The 25,949-nt window shown below is 39.0% G+C and overlaps 1 protein-coding gene across 1 annotated transcript in view; it reads left to right on the top strand.

The window, feature by feature from the left end:
• LOC115765673 (protein turtle homolog B) overlaps positions 1-24,788 on the top strand; it is a 66,957-nt gene extending 42,169 nt beyond the window's left edge. Inside the window, exons 9-16 of the mRNA XM_030709335.1 lie at positions 935-1,065; positions 7,480-7,639; positions 10,252-10,460; positions 16,537-16,699; positions 20,536-20,757; positions 21,951-22,250; positions 22,904-23,061; positions 23,218-24,788. Coding sequence (XP_030565195.1) covers positions 935-1,065; positions 7,480-7,639; positions 10,252-10,460; positions 16,537-16,699; positions 20,536-20,757; positions 21,951-22,250; positions 22,904-23,061; positions 23,218-24,063 — 2,189 coding nt within the window. The 3' untranslated portion in view covers positions 24,064-24,788. The remainder of the gene's footprint in view (positions 1-934; positions 1,066-7,479; positions 7,640-10,251; positions 10,461-16,536; positions 16,700-20,535; positions 20,758-21,950; positions 22,251-22,903; positions 23,062-23,217) is intronic.
• Positions 24,789-25,949: the final 1,161 nt, after the last annotated feature.

The raw sequence follows: 25,949 nt of genomic DNA, 5'->3' as shown, positions 1-25,949 counted from the left end.
AAAGTCGTTACGTTAAGCTGCAGTTACGGGTTTCGGGTTTGCGTTGCTTTTGTGCTGTTGCAGTTGGACTGCGTGCCATAAAATGCATTAGCCAAGTAAAGTTGGCCAGTTTGGGCGAAGGCTGCTGCTGACCAGCTTGGCCAGTGACAGTTATTACCACTTAAGCCCATCTAACCGCAACAGTGTGGTCAGCTAGCCAGCCAGCCAGCCAGCCAAGCAGCTACTTTCCGAAGCCAGAAGCGAGTATTGTGCTTTGCTCGCTACAAACTGGGCTTAAAGTCAACGTTAATGAACTTGTTGAGCAGCAGGCAAAATGGTCTTTAAATTATGCAAACAACTTTTGTCTATGCCTTTGCCTTTGTCTATGCCTCTCACTGCCTCTGTATCTGCTTAACTGTTTTTACTCAATTCTCTAGCTGGCTGTCATTCGCTGGGCTTAGGCGAGCGATTTTCATTTTCATTAACAAGTCTTTGCAAAGCGCAAAATCGGCTTAAAGAAACTTGTTTATAAAACGTGGCAAAAGAAAACAGTAAGCACATCCCAAGACCAAACTAAAAGGAGGAAAGGCAACAACAATGAGCAAAATAATACGAAACCGTTGCCAATGAAGGTAATGGTAAGGAATGTGAGGCGGGCACGTACTCCTTCGAAGCGACACTAATCACAGATGAGCGCGGATTAACCCCAATTCCCTTTTTTGTGTCCGTTTCTGGGAATTTTCTTTAATTTTTTTTTGTTGTTCTAAACTTGACCTAAAGTAAGAACTATAGCAAATTGCAGTTGATAGGCTGGGCCATGTCCAAAAGCAGGCAGCACATAGGAAACTATACACAGCACAGATACACAAAATGCAAATGGATGTTTGCGTAGATAAAAATATATAGTATTTGTAAAAAGACACAGCTGTATTCTCATTATTATCTTCTATTGCAGTTATACCCACCTTACAGCTGGACTTGGGCTCAAATCTAAATCCAGAGGATATCGAGGAAGGCGATGATGTTTATTTTGAGTGTAAAGTGCATGCAAATCCTGCTGCTTATAAAGTTGTCTGGAAGCATAATGTAAGTAACAAAAACACTTTTAAAATCCAAAGATTTATCAAGATTTATTCACTGGTGTACGGCGAACGAAAAAGGGAGAGAATCGTTAGAAAGTGAAAAAAAAAAACTATATGTAAATTCATCTTCTAAAAATACCTAAAGTACCTAAAATATATATAATATATTTAAAAGTTTTACTCCTTAGTATGTTAAGGGTTTTCGCCTTTATAATTTATATATGCAAATGTCTACAGCTCGTTTTAAATTGGCCAAAATATGATCTAGATAGATTGACCTTCAAGTGTTCTTCAAATTTGCCAGAAACATTTGTGAATACGGATACGACGTTGTACTTCCGGCTATTCCCCAGGCATTGGCGTGCCGTCTTAGTATGTGCGTGTGAGTGTATGTGTGAATATTGGCTGTAAAGGGCAAAGCGCCACTAAATTATGATGAAACCAAAATTAAGTGGTCATTTTTACTGAATTATTGGCCAATTATTTTAAGGCAATTGAGTCAAGTGGCCCAGCTGAGAGCGGCTTAGGGCAATTTCAATGGCCCCAAATGTGCAAAAGTTTTCGTAGCAAATCATTTGTTTATTAGTTTTACAAGTAGCACACAAAAACTTTAGCTGACTTGCATAAGTAAAAAGAAAAGATAACAAAAAAGACAACAACCCGAACAACGAGCAAATAAATGTTCTTCAATGCGCCAGAGTCAAAGCCACTGATTCAAGTGTATGAATAATATGAATGCTAATTGAATTCATTAGAAGGCGCAGCAACAACAAAGCCAACGAGAACACAGCTGAGTACAAGTGCAAACAACAACAAGAATAACAGTCAGGCATAACTTTGGCAAATGATTATAATAAATAAACAACAATACGCTCAAAAAGTTTTTGGGGCCCATAAGCAGCGCACAAAACAAAGCAAAACAGATGTACCAAGAACTTTAACTTCTGCTAGCAAAAGAGACACCAATTTTGACTGATGGAAAATAATGAAAAAAATCTAAAAGTGCACAATATTTTCGTGAAGAGCAACAACACACAAAAAATTGTTAAGCCTTAAATAAAAAAGTCCAATAAAATGGCTGTCAATCAATTTTTAGACACGGCAAAAATTCAAATATTTAATGCAAATGGAGTATAAATCAGTCGAATACCCTGTAAATATATAAAACTATCTCCCCAATCTATCTGCAAAAAGAAAACACTTTTAGATGATGAAAATCGCATTATAAATCAGAGCAAGCATTGATTTATTTTTTGATTCTGTAAGAAAAAATGTTATTGTCAAAGAAAAAACTCGAAAACGAATCATAATACATGACTATAGTAAATGTGTTTTTCAGATGAAACCTAACACAATCATCAGAGCCAAAAGGCTTAATACCTTGTGATACTTATTCTTGTATCTACGATGAAACGCATTAATGTTTCCCTGAAGTATTGTATATATTATCAAAAGAGTTCTACACCAGAAGCTTCTAGAAAAATGCCATTCAAAATGCTTTTGATAGAAAGGCTTACAAGCAAAAAGTGTTCGCACATACACATGCAAATTGCAGCTCATGTCTCTGTTGATGGGTCTAACAAGAAAACTAAACAGTTAGTTAGTTGCCAGCCAATTGACTTGCTCAGTGTCATAACAATAAAAGTTGAGTGCGAAGCAAAAAGCGCAAGCGGAAATGAAATGAAAGCGAAAGAGAGAGACATGCAAAAAAGGGCGAAATACAATTGGCGATGCAGTTAGTTTTTCCGCGTGTGTGTGCGTCTATGTCTTTGTGCGACTCAGATGGCGTATGCGTAATGAGTACAAGTTCTAATGGCAAAACTACTTTGTGTGCGCCGGCAAAACAGCATTTTCTCAAGGCAAAGGGAAAAGTCAAGAGCGAGTGAAGTGTGCACAAGTCAATTGGTAATTGGTAATTGGCGCCAACAATTTGTGTGCATTTAAAATACGAATTCAATTAAATAAACTTTTGTTGCATCTTTTGCCACTGTTGACACAGATCAATAATAAACTAGATTAATTGGTACATTGTTTCTCGTAATTGCAGTGCACGCAATGCACTTCAATAAAAGCAAAGCACTTTAGCCACAACTTATTTTATGCAACATTCACTATGAAATTGTTGCTGTTAAGGGTTTAACCCGAGACATGACAGTACAAACACATATTTGAAATATAGCTGCAATATGTGTGTGTAAACAATGACAGAGGACAACTGAGCAGAATTGTTGTTTCTGTTGCTTTGCCTGCGTCAGTTATTATTCAATTATGCATGCCAACAATTAACGACAAGCTGGCAAATTAAATTAACAATTAGTTTTATTAAACTTTAAGTCATATAGCAGCAAAACTTTCACCACCCCTTTTTAGTATGTGCGTGTGAATGGCAGTGGGTTGTCTTTACGGCTGTGCGTGTGTGGTAAACTTTTGCATGCTCATTAAGAAGCTGGCAACAATTTTGATGGAAGACGTTGCCAGCGCAACCGACCAGCAGCAATCGTTGCGCAGTGGGTAAAAACGCAAAACCCGACTTCTGGATGCTGCTGGCAGTAAAAGTTATTTAACCCATGCGCATATATGCGTCTGTGCAAGTGTGTTTGTGTATGTGTGCTTCTATTTGTGTTAATGGAATCTGAAATAGCAAACATAAACGGTAAATTTGATTAGAGAGCGAGCGGGCTTCAATCACTTCAATCACTCTGACTACACACAATATTTTTAAAGTTAACCAATCATTTGACTCTAAATTGAAGTTTAACGCGGGCAGACACTTTCCGACATGACGAGCTCCTATAGATAGATATTAATGTCAATAGTTAGATTATTTATGTCAACGCTTCCTATACAAGATTCACTTTCAGACTAATGTAAAGTGCACGAAAAAAATCTATATTAGCATTATTCTACACATTATTTAATGCGCTACCGAATTGCACAGATCCTGTCGAAATATTACTACTCATTTTTGCTGCACTTTTGGACAAGAAATTTAAATTAATTTAGATTTAGATTTGATAAAAATAAGCAAGAAGAAAATTTTTGGCTGTACATCAGATACTTTCGTTTGATGGCATGAACAGATTTTCAGAATACATTGCTTCCTTTACACTGTCAAAGGTCTTGAATGACACGCGTCCAACTCCGATTGACAGTAACAAAATACAATTTCCAAACTTCAAAAACAATCTGATTCTAAATGGAAAATACGTGTGCTGAGAAAGTTTTTGGTGACTTTTCAAAAGACCGGAATATGGCAGAAAGCTAGTTTAAAGACGAACAAATGTGTAGTTGATTTGTGGGCAAGAGAATGTTATTGGACCCGAAGAAACCAACACAATCAGCCAGGCCATTAAATAAATGGTCAACACTAATTGGGTATTTATTGTAGCAGGGTAAGCAGCCCAGCAGTAGCGAGTGGTAGGCAAATACAAACATGTCAAGGCGCTTGTCTCTGCAGACACACAAACAAAATGGCAGCGCATAAAATGCGCCATTAGCAAGGAGAGGCTGTGCGGCGAGCGGCAGTTGGCAGCTGGCAGCTGGTTGCTGGCAAAAGGGTTGTGCGGCTCGTAACAACCTGGGCTTTGGTTCTGAGGCAAAACGGAAAAGCCAGTGCGGAAAAGCTGCAGCGGATGTTCCTTCAACTATTGAAATAATCCTCAACTGAAACGAAACGAAGCAAAACCCACTTTTTTTTACTTATTTACTTTTATTTTATTTCTGTGTGGCAACCTTGAACTTTGTTTACTTTTGTGTGCCTGGCGACATTTTTATTTGTTTTATGACAACGGCGTCAGAAACAGTGGACCCCGACGAGCTGAGCTCAGCAAATGGCTGGCAACATTTTGGGGGCTTTTAAAGTGAGCCCTACGGGAATAGTGGCGGGGCCACAGGGCCTGTAAGGTTGCGCGGAGTGCTAAGCAGGCTTGAAGGTCACGACTATTCGAATGCGTTTTTGTCTGCTGAAGGCTAAAGCTGGGCGCTGTGTGCTTGGACTTTAAGATGCGCTCAATATTTATATCAAGAATACGCCTAGTTAGCTCTACCAAGTCAGCATTTTTCTTAAAAGCAAGCTTTGGTCAAAGACATTTGATTTGGGACGATCACAAACAAGCATACAAATAAATAACCATTGGACAAACATTGTGTTGAGTGACGAACTCAGTTGTTTGGCTGCCCCTCCGTGCTGCATTGTGGCTTTATTGTCATTGGCATTGTTTGGCCTGGGCCAAAGAGCTGCGGCCAGACAAAAGACGCGACGCGACCATACGCACACACAATTAGAGTCAAAGTTGTGGTTCAGTACGCACAAAAGTAGGCAACACTATTATCAAAGTGCTGCCACATTGCATTGTTTGCCCCTGCTTATAGTATGCTATTTGCACATATTCTCAAATGTATTTGTGCCACATTCTGATTGTTGCTGCTTTCTGCTTGTGCTTATGCATCCTTATGGGCACAAGTGTGTGTGTGTGTGTGGGTGGTTGTGGGTGTGTACTAAGGTCATGCCAGCTTTGTTCGACTTGCTGTTGTTCTTGTTGTAGTTTTGCCATTTTGACTTTTGTCGACAATTTATACACACTTTTTTATTTATTTCAATGTTGCTATTGTTATTGTTTTTGTTGCTGGTGTGCAAGCCTAAGTGCGAATTTGTTTTGCTGCTAAATGGCACAAGGCTCTGGGGAAATGCGTCAAAGTCTTGTCGAGTAACGGCGCACTGGGACCGCCAAGCCAACAGATACAGGCATAGTCAGTCCCCATATATGCTTATAAATGAACGTGCTGCTCATGAAGGTCAACTGTGTGTGTGGAATTTAAGTAAATATTGCCTGATTTTCTGCTTTTTGCAAATGCCAAACACGTTTCACACACTGACGTCGAATACTCTAATGAAGCGCCTCTCTTATGAGTGCGCGTTTATGAGCGAACCATTTTAGAGGGTTAGGTCTTATAATAAATGTAGCCGCTGCTGACCTTGCGGCCAAACGACGGGGCCAAATGTGCTGAGCTAAATGGCAATTTTTTGGACTTACGCATGTATTGCATGAATAATCTTTTAAAAATGCAAAAAATAAATGTTAAAGCAAATGCTGGCATATACAAAAGACTTAATTTTATAAATCTTTTAACAATCTTTAGCAAAAAAAAATAATAATAAAAAAGGTAATAATGAATAAGTAAATGTTAGCCTATACAAAATATTTGCATTTAAAAATATGTTAAGAGGCCGCATTTGCATGAAACTCCTGTTTTTATTGGAATATCATATATATATTTATAAATTATTTTATTTAAGCCTCACTACTGGTTAAATAAATGAAACGAAATGATATGACATGCTGAATATTTCAATTTACGCAATTTTAGCTTGTTTGATTTATAGAAGTGAGCCTCCAAAAATATGAAAATCCCTTATTTCAACATTATTAAGAAAATGTTATTTAAGAAAATGTTTCCCGTTGTTATGTATCTTGTTTACTCATATCCCGCCCGTAGATCTACCCATACTGTATTGAACTCAACGTAATAAGTAATATTTACAAAGAAATTTGAAAATAAGATAAAAGTACATCGAATAAAGTACCACAACTTGTAATCAAGGGTCTCCCATCTTCGAGCCGAAAAATACACTTTCGTTCAATAAACCTCAGTTTTACCTGCACATTCTATTCAAGAGCCGTAGATATTGTGAAAGACGTATTAAATAATGTTTTACAAAGATCTTTGAAAGTGAGTTTGAAGCCCGATGGTAAACAAAAAAGTTGCCAATGTACCGTCAAATGTGAAACACTTCGGAAATGATTTTTCATAAGGATCCTTGGAAATGAATTTGAAGTCGATACATCATCGACCAAATCTTTGACCTCCATTTCTACCAAGATAGAATGGATTTTTGGAAAAGTGTGCAAACTCCAAAACAGTTTGAACATAGTTTCCCAAAGCTCCGTCTTTGCGTGAACCCCAATCACATAATGTAACTACGGGCTTGGGATGTGCGTGGATCACCAATCAGTCAATCATTAATTCAGCCAGGACAAGCAGATTTAAATATTTTAAAACAGCAATTATTTTCATAAGAAAGAAATTTAATTTCCTTAATTAGCTTTACTGGAGTGTTTGTTTGCCTGGACGCGGCTGTGCTTGTCGAGTGTAGAACGTTTAGAAAATAAGCTAATTAGAGCTATTCAGCTATAATGGGCCGTTGTGTATATGTCGTGTACATAATCCTACTAATTGCCATAGCTTTTTCTATTTGATAACCATCCACCTGTAGCATCCATTGAGCGTGTGTGAATGACAGACAGAAACAAAGGAAAATGCTCATTAGCACAAACAAAGTATAATGATAGGAGTGCATAACTTGCTCATAATTGAAGACTAATGTTAATATGCTATTTATATTTCGTACCACTTGCAGCATCAAATTATACAGCACAATCAGCGAGCCGGCGTAATTGTGAGCAGCGGAGATTTGGCGCTGCAGGGCGTCACCCGCCACCAGGCCGGAAACTACACATGTACCGCTTCCAATGTTGAGGGCGATGGCGACTCAAACATAGTCGAGCTGAAAGTAATGTGTAAGTACAAGTGCTCTATGGATTTGTTAGACTTTAAATTATGGTCGGGGTAGCTGGAGTCGAATTTCGAGTTGAACTGCGCCCCATTTCTTTAGGATTTCATTGAATTGATTGCGACTATATAAAAGCTTTGTTGTTGTTAACGATTGCGCTAGCAGTCGCATGTCAAGTTTTATAGGGCACGTGTTGAGTTTTATTTAGCACTTCAAAAAGGAAAGAGCTGAAAAACCAAACCGAAAGTTATAGCTGTGTGCAACGCTGCGCAACATTTTAAGCTTGGCCCATATTTGATATGTGAGTGTCGATTTGCATGGCGCTCGGCATTGTTATTGTGGCTTGGGTCATAAAAAATACGCGCTGAATGGTTGCGATTGGCGTTGCGTTGGGCCATCATTCTTTCAACACATGACCCAACGTTCGGTTTCAGCCATTAACAAACATTCGCAACTCTTAAATGCCAACTGACTATTAAATCGAATCCCGTTTGGCTGCTGCCTCCACCATATTGACAGTCTGCTTCGCCAGCCGCAACAGCGGTGGTGGTTGCACTGCTTAGGCTTTTGGTGCAAACCTTTGACACACAAAAAGGCAGCATTATTGAGTGGCCGAGTGGTCGGAGAGAGTGGCGCATTGTGCGGCCGTGCGGGCTTCTAGCAGCTTTATTGCGTATACGCCCCCGTTATTGTGTTACACTCGAAAACCTTTTGTATTGTCGCTCTTTTGTGCTTGCAACTGAAACTGCAGTAGCAACAGCAGCCGACCTGGAGCTGGCTCGGGCTCAATTTTGCGGTTGGCAACTACGATTTCTGGAAACCAACCCACAATAAGCACATCTTACCCTAGACCAACCAGCCAGTACCCGGCTTCCTGCGTTTTGTCGTTTAGGTATTTTGCTATTGACTGAGAGCAATTCCTTAAGCCAACAACACCAAACCCCGCCGTTAGACGAGCTAATAAATAATTGTCAATTTATGAATTTGTTTTTACAGAAACGGGTTCAAGTTTCTAATTGGATTCAGATTGTATTATTGTTAAATCATTTTTTAGAGGGTTTAAGAAATTTTATATAGTCGGTAATTAACAATATATATGCTGTAGAGATTCATTTAATTCCAAGTCTTCTCAACTTCAGTCGTAGTCAATGTAGGAAGTATAGAGTTTGTATTGTCCGAGCAGAAACAAACGTAGAGTTAATATGAGACTCCTCAACCACAGCCGTAGGTTTGCCTCAGTCATCAAAAATATTCCTGAATTCAAATCTTCTGCCCAATTTGTTTACAAAGAGTGTTGAACCTGGAATTAAAAAATAAAGAAAAGGTATCCCGTTAATTATTTTCTCGTTTTCACTCAATTTAGCACACAGATCTTTATTCCCAGCTTCATTTTGTGGCTGCTCTCTTTGTTGTATTTTGTTGTTGCCTTATGTTTTTATTTCCTGTGCCATTTCCTGTTACAGTGTTTTCACTCAGCACTAACCACTTTGATATACCCTTGACCAGAGTATTTTAATTCCTTCACGAAATGTGACAACAAACATGTTTGTACAGTATATATTATTCTGAACAGGCCGACGAGCTTAGTTATTAAAGCCCCATCTGGCTGGCGAAAATAATCAATAATGTATTCCATAAAAAACACAGTTGTGTGACTGAGTACAGTAATAAATCGAACATCTGCTAAATGTGTGCAAGGGTATTCGTACTCTTCTACGTTGTTTTATTTCGGTGTTCACAACTTTAGCTCTTTTTCTTGCGTTCACTTTGTTTTAACTTAAACTCCGCTTGATGGCCGGCTCGCCCACTTTTCCAAAAAAAAATCTAGCGGTGGTGCAATGTTTTTTGTCACCCAAATTGTGGCCGCACACCACTTCGGTCCAGTGTGGATTGAAATAGCCACAGTCAAAAACCCAATCTGTAACCCAATGCCTGTCGCTTGGACTTGGTCTGCGCATTGGTCTGCTCAATGCAAATTTGTTTACAGCATACTTTTGGCTTTGGCTATAACAACAGCAGCAACAGCAACTCGAACAACATTGGGAGTTGTCAAACTGTACAATAAATTGTGTGTGCACTTGCAATGTCGAATGCAGTTGCAGCTGAAGCTGTAGCCTGGCCAAGGATTAGAAGAAATTGAATTTTCCTAGCTGTTTCGTTACGGGCTCAGAACTTAAGTTTCGGTCAAGTTTTTCTTTTACTTAACGTTTGGTTAGATTTTTCTTTTGCTTAGCTCTGCTTTGTTTCTGTTGTTATTGCGGACTCTGTTTAGTTAGTTGCTTCAATGGGCAAGAACGAAGCATGCATCCACAGGCTTCACGGAATGCAAAAGGTCTCTCTTGGTGCTTTTTGTGCTTTCAAACTTTTCTACTTAGGATTTGAGTGTGGTTTTCGGGCCTGGGCGTGGCATGCAAAAACAAAAACCCCAACCATCCTCTTCAGCTGGAGAATATGTACTCGAACTGCTCGGGCTTTATTGCATTAAGTTTGGGCAAGCAATGCGATTATTGATTGGCAGCAGCAGCCGCCGACGAACAGCAAAATGCACTCGACAAAAATCAAAGTTTCTAACTTTGGCTCACCTCCTCTCTTCTTTTATCTATCCATCTCCCTCTACAGATAAACCAATTTGCCGGCCCGATCAAAAGAAAATCTATGGCGTGGCCCGCAGCGAGTCGGCCGAAATCGTTTGCGAAGTAGATGCCTTTCCGCCGCCCGAGAACTTCAAGTGGTCCTTCAACAACACCGCGGAGACCTTCGATATGCCACAGAGTGGCTTCCGCCCACATTCCGCACAGGGCTCCACGCTGACCTATACGCCAGTTAAGGTAAGTACGCATTGTTATGGCAATAAATGTCATATATCTATATTTGACCTATTTGATGGGACACACCAGCCTTAACCCCTTCAACGGTGGCTCTGCTTTGCGTTTCGCTTGCATTATGAAAATTACAAATGACATGGCGTTAAATGCTTAACATGGGAACAACCGATAGAAAAGCCACATGGGATGTATGTGGGTGTGTGTGTACGTGTGAGTGTTTAAATGGGCGGTTTAGTGGTGCATACAGACGCGGGTGTTTGGTGAGGTCAAAGCTTGTCTTTCCGGTTTGATTTTTGGCAGACTTTAATTTAATTTCATGTCTTTGATGTGATATTGCTATTGACATATTTGACATTTGGCCAAATGGTAGACGAAGCAGCTAAACGCGCGGCTTCCAATTAAATGGCAAAATTGTAATTAATAGGCAGCTGACGCGTTGTTGTTGTGTCTCGTGTGCGTGCCACATTGTCAAGCAAAATGTAAAACCAACACGAGCCGGCAAAGCGAGTTGTGGGCGCGTTGAGGGTTGGCGTTATCTGGCTTTCGGCCAGCGCATGAGCCATTTTTAATTAAAAATTCTATTAGTGCTTTCTAATTAAATGCGCTGCCAACAACAATGCCAACAGCAAGGGTCAGAGGTAGGTTCATAATATTAAAGGCACTTCCACTCTGGTTCTAAGTTGCAACAATCCTTGTATTGCTGGCACGGAAACAACGAGCTATACAATTGACTCGCCATTGGCGATCGCTATATGACTGACAATTGGCCAACATTTCCACTTAAATTGCCAACGTTATCGTCATCGATATGGCCCATTACTATGGCTATAAAAGTGTTTTCACATTTTAGATTTGATTACCATCCTGCCAATTGGGCAGCCAATTGGCCGTCAAAGAGCTGCATTCCTATCAATGCCAAAAATTAGTAACCGAATGCGCCTTCTGCCCAAAGCGCCTCCCCCTCCACCATCCAACACCAATAGAATTTTATCCAGTGGGCGCTCTGGCTGCTGCAGCTGCCTTTGTTCCCTTTAATAGTCTGGCAATTCAAAATAGAATATGCAGTGCAATTATGGACCAGACAATTGGGTTTGCTTAAGGCAACCAACTACTATATGAGCATTTGATTGATGATCCCTTGATCCCATATTTATACAATTTATTTAATTATTTATTAAATGGTTGACAAGAACGAGTGTCGTGACACTACTCGAGCCTACAGCTAAGAAGAAGGGTGTTAGTAGGGAAAATGTTCTTAAGTAATAATTAGAAATAATCTCAATTTACTATATTATTTAAGAAAATACAATAATTAGGAAAAAAGAAAGAAAGAAGCAGTTAATAAAGTAAATAAACGTATACTAGATATATATAGTTGTAAGTAGATAGTAGATAGATCGGTAAAGAAAAAGTTATAAAAGCTATTGTAATTTTTACATAACGTGAAATGAATTGTGCATAGCATAGTCTGTTGTGCACGTAGGTTGGAATAAGATTGGAATAAGTCATGGTGGGTCAAGACGGAACAGAGAATTGAAGACGCCATAACAGAAAATCAATCAACTTATGTAGGAATACAACACCGAGGGTTGTCCTACGGTTGGTTAACGACGGAAGATTAAAAAGAAGCAGCCAGATAGAATAGAGTAGTAGTAGATTGGGATCCTAATTTAAGCCTCGTAAGGCAAAAAGCAGAAATTGCTTTTAGAAAGATTCTATACGATCCTGTCTATTGTTATACTGCGGAGACCAGATGCAAGAGCAGTATTCAAGGATAGGGAGAACAAGAGACTTGTACGGAAGTTTCGTTATAAAAGCATCGTTTAAGTCCTTAGAACTGAAATAACGCCTAGATCCTTAACTGTTAGTATACGTTGCTAACAAAATAAGGTGAAGTTCGATCGAAGGTCATAAACATACACCTTGAACAATTTAGATGCAATTGATTGGCTGAATACCAAATTTGCATAGCGTTCAAATCGTCTTTTAGACGAGAATGATGTAGGGGATTAGTGTATGAAACAATAAGTTTCAAGTCGTCCGAGGGGAGATCATTTACAAAAAGAGTAAGGAGTAAAAGTCCAAGATGACTACCTTGAGAAACACCAGAAGTAAATTGAACTTGCTTTGAGGTAGATACCCACAGCATTACTCTTTTGGTCCTACCTTTTAAATAAGAAGAAATCCAATGCAAAAGAGATGAGGGAAACCTATACGGTAAAGTTTAAAGAGTAAATGTCAGTTTGCATTTTAGAAAGAAAGGCATAATTTATTTCAGCGAATTGTAGTGGACCGATTTTTTGCGAGTCCATGTTGATCAGGGGAAACAACTGATTTGAAGAAATGCTGCAAATTCAAATATATTATTTTTTCAAATAATATAGGAATAGTGAACAGTTTTGCAATGCCCCTGTAATTTTGTATATTATATTTTCCACATTTCTTGTGGAGAGGAATTATATGAGATTATTTCCAAAGAGATGAAAAACACAGAAAGGGGATAGTTTAAAAAGCTTTAGCAATGGAAAACTAGGAAGATTGTCAGGCACAGGAGACTAAGAAGATTTTAGAGAATTTATAGCTTAGAAGAAAGAAAAATGTGAAATTATAGGAGCAGCAACCTGAACCCATTAAAAATGGGTATAAGGGTATATTGTATTTGTGCAAAATCCAAATGTATGTAACAGGCAGAAGGAAGTTTCTCCGACCCCAAAAAGTATTTATATTCTTGATCAGCATCAATAGCCGAGTCGATCTAGCCATGTCCGTCCGTCCGTCCGTCCGTCCGTCCGTCCGTAGTGCCTCCTAGTGCCTGCGCAGATCGAGTTTGATTCCGATAATCGATAACTTACTCCGTTTCCAAGCAATCGATAAAAATCGATATCGATTGACATTTAGCTTCTAAAATAGAATATATACATATATGCGTTTTATGTTGGAAGAAGAGGGTTCAGGGTATCCCCTAGTCGGGAGCTCCCGACTAAAACCTCTTACTTGTTTTTAGATAGGCAGATGTGAAAAAAACTCAAAACCATTATCTTAGCTAATTTCTAGTCATAAGTGCAATTCGTTTCACGGACATTGACTAGTTTCATTTATTGGGGACATAAACCTGTTAAGTAACAGTGTCAGCTTGTTGTTGCTTGTTAGGTAGAATGGCTGTCATTGGGCTACAATGACAATGACAACAACACCAACAATTTTCCATATATGTAACTCTTGGCGAACCACTCATACAACATAGTTGTTAAGCCGACTGGTGGTTCGGTTAGTTGCTAAACTGACCCATTTTAAAATGGTGCGCCACCCGCCCTATCCAACATTATTTTATATGGGCGACACGAAAGTAGCCTATGGCTCTGTGGATCGAATGTCCTGTATGACTTGCTGAGCTTACATTTCAGTAGTCAAAGAAAAATGTTGCAAGTCAAACGGCATTCAAATGAGTTCCGTTCGTAAACAGTCGCCCAGCGCTGGTTGCACGCACACACAGAAACATAGTTACACATACACACACACACACATACGAAGTCACTCAAAGGCACACACAGATCCACACATAAATCATTTAGCTCAATTGAATATGAAAAATCCCTTCCGTTCTGTTGTCATATATGCTGTTTCCGGCTTCCGCAACCGCAGCTCAAGCTACGTCGCTGACATTGTAGTCCTTTGGGCTGATTTTTCCTTCTTTTTTTTTTTTTTATTTTCCATTTTCTGTATGTGTTTTGCTCAAAGGCAGGCAACAGCCAGCAGCTCATTAATTTTTCGCCATGCTTTGGCATTTCGCTCTCTTTCTCTCGACCCGTCTCGGTCTCTTTTGCATGTGTGAGCATTTGGGCTTGGCTTTTCCTACTAGACTCATTCTCCGTAGAGATGCAAGCACGTATGAAAATAGCTCACGAAATTTGTCGAAAATCTTCCATACAGAATGGCCGGCCGAAAAACTCATTAAAATGTCACCGAAATGTTTAAATTTTAATTAAAATACATAAACAATAACATTTATTTTTCGGGCTGTCAGCACTAGGCAGGAATGCAATAAAAATGCAGGCAACAGACAAGCAGAAGATAGGCAAAAAATCAGACAATGCCTTAAAGCAAAATTAAATGGGCGTTTGCGTGTGTGTGTGTCTTTGTTTTCCCAGAAACAATTTAGGCATTTGTGTTTTTTATCTGTGCGCTCCGCAACTGTAATAATATTTACGCTAGTTTCAGCAACATTAAAATAATAAAAACAACAGTACATAATGATTATATATATATTCATAGTTGGGCATAAATCTGCAGTACCCATACAGACACACATACTGTGTGTATAGAAAAGAGTATGTGAAATGTACGCAAAAATTTGCTTATGCTCTGGCAACTAAAAGTTTGGCATCTTCTTGGCTGACAATTGCAGCAGCCCCAAAAACTATGCAATGCTTTTCACAATGCCTTATTCTCATCACTATATTCCGAGAATTTGTGTGTGTATATTGCAAATTTATTATTACTTAATATGCAGCATATGTGCTCGCCGCAGTCTGTGTGTTGCTTGCGGTTACATTCACACACAACACACACCCACACTGTTGGGCAGGTGTTGATGCGAAGTGCTGGCAGCTGCCAAGCTGCCGCCTTTGTGATAGCACTCTTGCTAAATACAACCCAGTAGAAGTGTATGTCATATAAATAAATCGTGTATATACATTTATATATATATATATATATATATATAACTCCATATTTTAATTTTCATTGTTGTCATAAATTTGCATAAATACTTTGCCTGCATCTGACATAAACGTGCATAGCTGGTAAATACCTCATTGTCTACATGAGGCAACGCAGCGCTTTCAGTCTCAAATAATTCAAGTGTCTGGTTGCTTTTAGCTTAAACAAATACTTAACATTTTTTTAAACTTTATATTTTAAAACGTTTTTCGACTTTTTTTTTTCGACTTACCGCACTCAACCAATTCTAGTTTTTTACACCTTTTCTTAAAGTTCGCAGTGCGTTTTCCTTTGCGTTAAAAACTTTTCTTCCATTCGCTGTGTTCAATTTAAGAAAACTCTAAACTTGTTGTTTTTTTTTTTCTTTCTGCCCTAATTAAAATGACAAGAACGCCCGGTTTTAACTTGACTGGAAGGTCGAGAGTTGGGGTGTAAAAATCAGTGCGCGCTCCAACTGATAAATAAGCTGCACTTTGCGTGACATTTTGAAGCGTACTGGGCGCTGTATAAGTGATTTTTATTTTTAATGAGTTCAAGACGCCTTGCGCTGATTAAGTGCGTTTATTTTTTCAGCTAACAATTCCCAAGGTAAATAGACACAGTCATGGCAAGCTGCTATTTGAGTATTTGCGCGCGCGCGTGTGCGTATATGTATTTGTTTTTGTGCAAACAAATCAATCGTCTTGAATGTTGTTGTTCATTTGACCGTAATAGAGTTGGAGGATTTCATTAGCACAACATTTGACACAACACAAACACACACAAAGAATCAACAATGGGCCCGCAGGGCGTGGCCACTTACCAGGTTCAACATGCCCAAACACATGGCATTCATTAAAGCCATGTTAACATAGTTTCCTTGTGGCCCCAGCAATCACAGACTCGGAGAAATATGAGCTCAAATAGCCAGCCACAAAATGCTTCATTTGTTTTTACTGCCAAATTGGGAAAACTTTCACTTCTTCTTGTGCATGTGTGCAAGTGTGTATATGTGTGTGTGCTTTTATTGACATGAAATTATATTAATGAAAGACTTATTGACAGCTGCGATCAATCAGGCGGTCTGACAAGCACATTACGCATACGCCACCGAGCCACAATACTGTACCGAAAGCAACTTTAACGGTTTTATTGTGTATTTAATTTATTATTTAATGCATTAAAATCATATTACAATTACATAATGCAACAATTACCGATATAACAATTAACTGTTTAAAACAACTTGATATACGTTGATTAATTTATTAAAAATAATGAAGATGGGAGCATAATAATTAAATTAAGTTTTTTACAAGGCATAATAAAAACGTTTTTATACAATTTTTTGGAAATACTTTTTTTAATTTGTTACCTACAGGAAATGGACTTCGGCACCATCATGTGCTGGGCGGACAACAATGTGGGTCAACAAAAGGAGCCCTGTGTATTCCATTTGATAGCTGCGGGAAAACCGGAAGCGCCCACCAATTGTACCGTGGTCAATCAAACGTCCGATTCATTGGAGGTTTATTGCCTCGAAGGTGAGTACAGGGCCACACTCAAAGGCTGCCAGAAATCGCCAGCCAATTGACCAGCTTTTATAATTGCTGATGAGAAAATCAATGGTCGAAAAAGGATATATATGTATGCATACATATATGCCTGAATATTTGTGTGTGTGTGATAAAAAAAAGATAGCCACAACTCAAGCAATGTGCTGCATGGCTTGTTAAATGGCCAGAAGAGAGTTTGAAGAGTATGGTGAAAATCATGGTACATGTGTATGAGCATGCTGTTGGGTTTCCTGCAGCGCTTTTCAGACTCATTTAAAATACATGAGCAACTTAAGTGCACTTTGGCAGCAGGCAATGCGAATGAGAATGCGAGTGTGTGGATCTGTGTATGCGCGTGTGTGTGTGTGTGTATGTGTGTGCAACTTCCTTCGAGATACAGGCGAATAATAAAAATGCAATGAAAGCATTAAACTAGAAAAGGCAACACGCTGAGAAATAGCCATAGTCCATATACAAAATGCTCTAGCGTTAGAGAAGATTGCAGTACTTGTTGAAAAAGAAAGCGGCTGGCAAATGTAGTAAAGTTTTAACCGCCAAACGGTTCATGGCGCAATGTTGCCAAAAATAAATAAAGCCGGAGTATAAAATGATGAAGTAGTCGCACAGTAGCATCAGCAGAGCCAGCAATAGAGTCAGAGACGTAATACAGTGAGCGCCAAAAGTTAAGCACAAATTTGAAAATACAAAATGTTTTGGCTTGTTATGCAACTTGCTGGCAGTTAAAGTAAAGGCAAAAGCGCAAGAGCAAAGGCAACAGCAAATGCAAAAGGCGAAAACTTTAAATACAAATTCAATTCGCATATTTTATGCGCTACGGAAATGCAAAAGATAGAAAACTGCCAGCAAAGCGCAAAATAAGAAGCACAAATTGTTGCAGCCGAGCTCAAAGTTCAGCTCCACAGCGTTGCATATTAGCACAAAGTAGAAGCCAGCCAGAGGACAGCAGTCGAGAAATGTCCTTACAAATTGCGACTGTAAGAGTAGAGTTTATGATGCATTTATGCAGCCCTCGAAACGCTCTCAAGTGCAAAGCAAAGCGAATAACAGAAGCAGAAGCAACAGACGCATAACGAGGCGGCTGCTGAAAGTTCAACAAAAAGCGCATAATAACTGCATACTTAATGCATGCCCTAATGTTAGCCTTCTTGACAAACCTATTCCTTAGGGTAACCAACCCCCTTCTCGAGGCGACAACCCTTTTGCGCTAAATTTTGTTTGTCTCAAGCCTTAGCTTAGCTACCCCGCCAGACGCTGTGTATGCTTAATGCGATTTGAGAGACAAGTACACGAATAGTCATCAAAAATATTTTACAAATATTTAAATACGTTTTAAATTATATTTTATTTGCCGAAATTTTGAACCGTGATTCCTAAACATTTTCACTGCTTTGCACCTAAATTTAGTTGCCAATTTTTCTAAAATCTAATGTCATTTTATAATATTTCATAGTGTTCAATATTTTTGTAATCTTTTATTAAATGTGTAAAACTAGATAATTTAACTTAATTTTTAAATATGTATACATTTTTCAATATTTTATTTTCTTTTTCCTATTTATTTATTGTTTTTTTTTTATGACATTTAATACAGCAAACGAATCTAAAATGATAAGGGCAGCTTTTGGCCAGCTTTGTCAATCCGTCATTCTGGAAGAAGCAGTTTTTTACATGGAGATATAAAACAGTGAACATTTAGGTTTCTTTAAATTCTTTTCTATTTTGTTTTATTAACAAAATTGATAGTGATGCACAGGGCAACGGGGACAAGAGAGCAGGGTATTGTATACATGAAAGTGGTGGACTAAGTCTTACCAGCTTAATCAAAACTACTATGAAATACTTAAAATTTTATATATTTTTCGATTTAAGTTATAAAAAATGGGTTCATTCTAATGATATTCAGTGAGTTCTATCTTAAAAATCGTTATTTTATTGCTTAGTGTAAGGTGCGTTTTATGTATACGCCCTTTATTGTGCGAGCTACTCGCTTTGAGCATTTTATGTACATTTCCTAAAGACTTGTAGCCCTCATGCCTGCTAATTTAGTGGCTGCACATTATTATCATAGTCATCAGCATCATTAAAAGTTTAACGCAAGCTGGTAAGCAGAAACAGCAACAACAGCGGCAGCAACAAAACGCGATACTTCTTATATTGCACTTTACATTAAAGCAAATGACGCGCGCGCAACCCTGGGAAAAGCCCGTCCACCAACGCTGGCTTGTTTTTTATAATAACGCAACGTAAGCTGCGGTCGCTGCACGTTTCGACTTTAATAAGCCAGCACGCAAGTTGGCCAACTTGCCGCCTCTGAACGCGACGTTGCAAGGACGCGGCAGAGGACGAGGACGAGGATGAAAACTTGCCTCGAATTCAATTCAATGCGCGCTGGTGTTGCTGCTGCTGCGGTTCACAGACAACTTGAGGGCAAGTTGCCTGCCACAGGCTGCCCCTTAGCCAACCATTTCAGCTGAAACTCTCTCTTTCTCCTTCCGCTCTCTTTACCTCGTTTGCTCTCTGGGAGAGACAAGGCAACGAGGCAACGGAGGCAACTAACCAAACTCATCAAGCGTCGGTTTAATATAATAAAATTTCAGTTTATAACATTTTGCTCGCTGCCGCCGCCGCTGCCGCTGATGCTGCTGCTGCTGCCGTTGCTTTATTATTTCTGCTCGAGTTGCGCAATTTCCATTGTAGCCTGGCCCAAGTAAATAAAATTAACCCATTACAATGAAGTTTTTGTTGTTGCCTGGCTTGTCTTGGCCCGATGCTGCGGCAAATTTCATTAGCTAAACGTTTTAAAGTGCGCACAAAATGCTTTGGATATAGCCATGGCCAACCAACGAGCGACCCCTGGCCACAAACAATGATGCCACACAAAGGCCTTTGAAGCAAAGGCGAAGCACATTCTTTTGACTCTATTTCCGTGCAGCCTTTGTGCTAACAACCACCATCAGCAGCGCCACTGTAGTTACCACCGTCTACAACTACAACAACAGTTGGCTAAAATAAGTACAACAATGCCGGCTAAATTCATAGCAACATATAAAACATTTTGCACAACAATTTCTCCTCTGGGTGGCACGTCCCTCCTGCCGTCGTTGACCGACTCAAGTTGTAGTTGGGCAGGAACCTTTTCAAGCGCCGCCTTTATTACAAAATATTTTAACATTTTTCGCAAGTGTTTTAAGCCGACTTTTGTGTTTAGAACGAAGTACCATTTGAGCAGCAACAGCAGCAACAAGGCCGAAAGGAAGAACAGCAACTTTAGCCGCTTATTTTTTGGTAAAGGGTGCTACATTTGCAACTGGTGGGTGGGGCGAACAATCTCCATTCAAGTGGGCGGCCAGTTCTTTTGTGGTGTTATTAAATGGCATTTAAAATGAAGCTTTAGATTACTTCAAGTATTTTTGTTAACTTCACTTGAACCACCCTAAAGAGAAGGGCACGACGAGGCTTTCTCAGACAAAATGTTTGCATTCGTAATACGCAAATAAAGGGCGTCAAGCTGTTAACATATAATTACGGTGTTTAGCTGCAAAAAACATTAAACTGGCTTTCAAAACGCATTTACTCTGTGTATTCAGCTATAAATAAATATTTTGATTTTTATAAGAATTTAGTTAAAATATCAGCCTTCACCGACTAGTTGTTTATTTCCATTATTAATCTGGAAGAACTTGATGCCTCTGGTATTTGAGGTATTTTAAATATATGCAAATGTTACAAAAGCTACAGCATCAAACTAAGTCTAGCTGAACTTTGATAAGTCTTACAAATTGTTTGCTTTTCTTTAATTATAGGCTTCGATGGAGGCATGCGCCAATGGTTCCTTATGGAAATCTTTGATCAGCACAACGGGCTGCTGCAAGCCAATATCAGCGCTAAGTTCTCGGTGTTCAGTGTCAGCGGGCTGGACGCGGGTCGTCTATTTCGGATCTATGTTTATGCGGTGAATGGACGTGGACGCAGTGAGGCCGTAGCAGTCGATGGATACACCCTGAAGGCTGCCGAAAAGCAAACTGGTAAGTAGTAAATGTCTGCAGGTGGCAGGGGACCGTTTTTCGCCATGCCAAATATTGTGCGAACCAGTTGTCAAAAACTTGTGAATTTTTAATGGATTTTTATGTGGCGCGTGTATTGGCCATTTATGAATGTTTTATGATAATGTTGCTCGTACTCGCAAAGTCCGAGAGTCAGTTGAATAATTTTGCATACGATTTTCTATGTATGCATAATTGGGGCTCAAAGTCTGGACGGAAAATTTTCCCAGCTATTATTATCGTGCCGTCTTGCAATTTAATTACGCTAAACTGCTCAACGAATTGTAAATTCCTCAGCGCTACACAAAAACTTTTTCCCTGCAGTTGCCCCACCCAACAGAAACAAAAAAAAAAAAACTGGAAAAAATGATGCAAGCGCCAGCGCAAAAAAAAAGAGAAGAAATTATATAAAATGATTAACATTAATGAATTGTCTTTAGGAGGTTTTCGCCTGGCACGAAATGAAAATGCCGCGCAAAAGCAAATTGTAATACTAATTAGCTGAAACAAAATGCCGTAAAGTAAAGTTTAGAAGAGCTTGTTCCAATGGCTGGGCCAAAGAAGCGGGACGGGCCATGGCCAACTTGGCAAAGACAGGCACATTTTTGGGTAAACAACTTGAGTCGTCGTTTTAATTTTTCATAAAGTCACAACAAAAGTGTAAAAGAAAAATGGTGAAATTTGATGATGGCGGCAAAAAAGAAATTATTTTTATCGAACGCTGAATACACTTCACTAAACTTGCTTTTAAGAAAATGTTATGCATCTATTATCATTCAGATATAAAACACAAGTCCAATGAAACTTTGTTGAAAGCATGCAACTTAATAAATGCAATGATTATGTTTTTACTAATTTTATTATTAATATTTTTATTTGTATTGTTATTATTATTCTTATTATTAATTTCATTATTATATTATTATTATAATTATTGTTAACATCGTAAATTTGAATCCATAAGAGATGCCCATTAGCGTATAGAGTAAAAATTAAATTTGCATCCAGTGTTATTAATGGGAAACTGTTTTGCGAGACTGCTTAGCGACGCTTTGTCTAATTGGGCATTAAAAAGACTCCAAATTAAACATGATTTACACATGATTCCTCTCGTTTACTCCAACTCTGTCTCTCTTTCTCTCTCTCTCTCTCTCTCTCTCTACCACTTTTTACAGTTGCATTAACGTCGTACAAGGGCAGCGCTCAGGGCGCAAGCAGCTTTGAACTGACACCCATTCTATCCATTGGCATCTTTGTGGGCATTCTGGTGGCTCTGGTCTGCATTGCGATTGGCACCATCGCCGCGCTGAAGCTGCGCTCGCACAAACATCAGCAGCAGCAGAAATTCGCACATTCGAATGCAAAATTCTCACGTCCAGGCAATTTGCAAATTAAGGATAAAATCTCATTGCCATTGAGCCACTCCGAGGAGATGTACGACGAGAAGAATCCCGATGTCGTACCCTACAACGAGGGTAAGTGCAATTGCAATTCAGTCAAAGCTCCCGCTTGCCTCAAGATAAATGCGCCGGGAGTTTCTGTCTATGTAATTTATAAGCATTAGCAAAACGGGCTTCGGTACAAACAGACTGCCAGTCAGCCTAGGTAAACAAACAGTCTGAAGAGCATGTGTAGGGTCTCGGGGCTGCATTTTTGTGCCACGCTTGATATATTTAAATGACAGCTAATTGCTGCCTAAGCTGCCTTTTCCATGTGTCTGTTTGCTCATATGTCTGCAGTCGAGAGCCAGCCCCACCATCACGCCCTATGCGCCTTAAGCTATGCAACACTTAAATTTTGTACAGATGTTAGCCGGTGCACACGTTTTTGGCTTGATTAATGGCAATGAAGAAATCAGCGACAGCCTCACAGCTCAGCAATTTAATCAATTTTTTGAACATACAGCAATTTCATGGCAAAATCTGAAAAGAAAATTGAACGTTGTGTCACGAAAATTGCCAACAGATTTCCTTGAAAAAGGGCGGTGCCCGGCAGCTTGGGTAGCCAAAAACTTTTGCCTTTTGCGCCATTTAACAACAACTTCAACTTTCTTTCCCTGCCACGTTCCTTTTCTCGCATTCCCTTTTCTCCTATTCCTTCTTCCCGCTCTCGCTGTCTCGCAATTTAGTTGATGGCGAATATAAACAAAAATCAGCAACACAAACGCCGTCGGGACATCTTTCAACAACCAGCGAGGTGGAAATCAGCTGTAAGCCTGGCGTCAGCGTCAGCGTCGGCGTTGGCGCCGGCTGCTCAGCGGACAGCGGTGCTTACCAGAGTAGCAAGGTAAGTTACCGTTAGCGTCAGGGCAAACTGTCAGCCATGTATATATAGCCAGCGCTATAGCGCACTTCTAGGACTGCGAATAATTCAATGCTACAATATTTTCAAAATTTCCCATATTAAATTTACCATATCCTCACACTGGCAACCCCTCTCAAGGACGATGAGCTACACTATGCCGAACTTTCGCTGAACAGCGCCACTTGCAGCAGCTCCAAGAAGAACCAACCCAGCCAGAGCACAGTCCAGCAGCAGTCGCAGCAGCCGCAGCAGGCGCAGTCGCAGTCGCAGTCGCAGCCAGCAATGGGTGGCACCCTGCCACATGGCTCGAGTATGCGCAAGCTGTTGCCTAGCATACCGGCAACGGCGACGCTGCAGCGCCACAAGCCAAATGCGGGCGGTCTGCAGCATCCGCATCAACATGCTCCGCCGCCCACATACGATTATTTCGAGGAGCCCACGATATATGCGCAGATTGATGCATATAAGACAAGAGCTGGCGCTGCGGCTGCCATGCAGGTGGACACAGTGGCTGGAGCTGCCTTCGGGCCATGCGCATCATCGCCAGGATCGCAAGGGACGCCCTCAACCGTGTCACCGGGCACGGTGCAAATGTATACGTTACCCCCCCATCCGGGCGGCTATCATACGCTACCGCATAATCACCATCAGCAGCAGCAGCAGCCCCACAACTCCGCATCCATGATGCAAATGATGCATCAACAGTTGCAGCATCATCCAGCTGGCAACATGCCCATGCCACCCTCCTACCAGCAGCATCAGCAACAACAGCAACAACAACAACAACAACAGCAGCATCAGCAGCAGCTAGCACATGGCCAAATGCTCGTCTCGAGCAATAGCAGCGGGCTTGCCTCGACTGCGGCCATAGCCAGTCCCAGCAGTTCCCTTTCTGGACTCTCCGGTGTTGGCAAGTCCTACTCGCGCGAAATAGTCACAGTACGCACGCCGCTCATGTATTCGCAGCAGGAGAGCTGCGTCTAAGCCCAAGTCAAGCGGAATTGTGAGATCTTTGAGGTTTGTGTCTAGGCTAAGCGTTGCCAAATCGTATTGAAAGCTAAAAATTGAACTGTAAAATAAATCTACAAGAATTGCAAGTTCTAAAAGAAAAAATTGATGGGCTAGACGCCATTTGCCAGTTTCTCATATACGATACAAAATAAAACAAGTTATAAATCAATGTTAATATAAATGTCAGTGCATACAAATATTTGAAAGCAAGCCATAAATTTGCTTAATTCAGCAAATTGTAAAACCATATTGATTAAAGCTAAATAGCAGTTGAACGCAGAGCTACGAAAGATACCAATGCACAGAATTATCAGATTTATTTGCCATTAACGTAAATAATGAAAACAGATACGATGCAAAAATTATTCCAATAAGAGTGGACGAAGTTGTAAGTTTAAAGCGTTATTAAATATACGCTAGCTAAATGAACAACAAATAAAAAACTACTCAAAAGCTTATAATTTCATTAAAAGGGCAGCGCAAAGTAATTCCTTAACTGATATTGACTGAGCTTCACAGCTTATAGATTTATTTATATATTTTTTTATTTTTATTTTATATCGATTCTAGAACAGCAAAAAAAAAATTACAATTAAAAGTGCATCACAAAAAGGTTCCTTCCTTAAAGTAAGTACTAATTCTTGACACCGCAAACAGCAGATATAATATATATATAAACAAGAATGTATTACAAGAATGCAAATATTTTCCAATTTCAATTTGTAAATGTATGTAAATGTTCAAAAATATATATAACTACACTATTAGTTGCAGTATAGTAATTGGTATAGTAAGCAGAACAACAACAATTTATAGGAACTAAGCTCAATATGGATAAACATTTAAGCATTAATATATTAGAAGTTCACAAATCACAAGAGATATACACAAAAAGACACTTTTTGGCAATTATATAAAGAAATTATTACAAATACATTTTTAAAATAATAATAATAATAATAGAATAAAGACACACATATACACACACACAAACTAGCTACAATTAGCATAGAATGAATGATTACTAGCTCATTGCAACTGTAAATAGCAAAATTTTAAGCAAAAACATATGATTTTTTTTTTAAATCAATGTGTCATAAGTGAATGTGAAATAGTTGCATATTCAGAGATACAACTTAAAAGACTAAAAACTTCAAAAACATTTTTTGAATATATAAAATTTATTTGTATTTGAAATATATATAAATGTAACTTCAAACACTCTGTAAATTATTTGTTGCAACTATAAATTTACTTCAATAAAGTGAGAAAAAAACCTTTAAACTTATTAGGCTAATTGTAAACAAAATAAAAAGTGTTGTAAAAATCTGTTGTCGATTCAGAAAACGGCTTATCAAAAGTTAAGAAACAGGAAATTATAGCTATATCAATGTATTTTCAAAGTGATGTCTCTTAAAAAATATGAATCAGAATCAGAATACATTGACTAATTGTATGTATGTAAGCATTCCAGAATGAAGTTAGTTTAGCTAATTAATGATAAATTAATTGAAAGTAAATGTAAAATTATTAAATTTATGAAAAAAAACCAATAAAAATAAATAATTAAGATTTAAATGTATGTTATTTAAGCCCTAGAAAATAACATGGAATCCAAGATCCAAGTGAATAAAGAAGAAGTCCCCCCAAACCAAAATACAAGGAATACAATAAACAAATTGAAAAACTAAATAAATTAAAAAATAAATTTGAAAAATTAAAAAAAAAATGTATCAAGGAGTGTAGTTTTTACATATCTTAACCTTTAAAATACTTTCAGCCATGGACTTGTGTGAATAGCACAATTTGAGGACTCTAGAGGACAGGCAAATCGCATTAGGCAAGTCTAACCTTGCCAG

This window comes from Drosophila novamexicana, unplaced genomic scaffold (assembly GCF_003285875.2).
Source record: "Drosophila novamexicana strain 15010-1031.04,08,12 unplaced genomic scaffold, DnovRS2.1 tig00000986-arrow-arrow-pilon, whole genome shotgun sequence".
NCBI classification, from domain to species: Eukaryota; Metazoa; Arthropoda; class Insecta; order Diptera; family Drosophilidae; genus Drosophila; species Drosophila novamexicana.
Note: the sequence above shows the minus strand (reverse complement) of the source record. Positions and strands in the feature narration are given on the sequence as shown.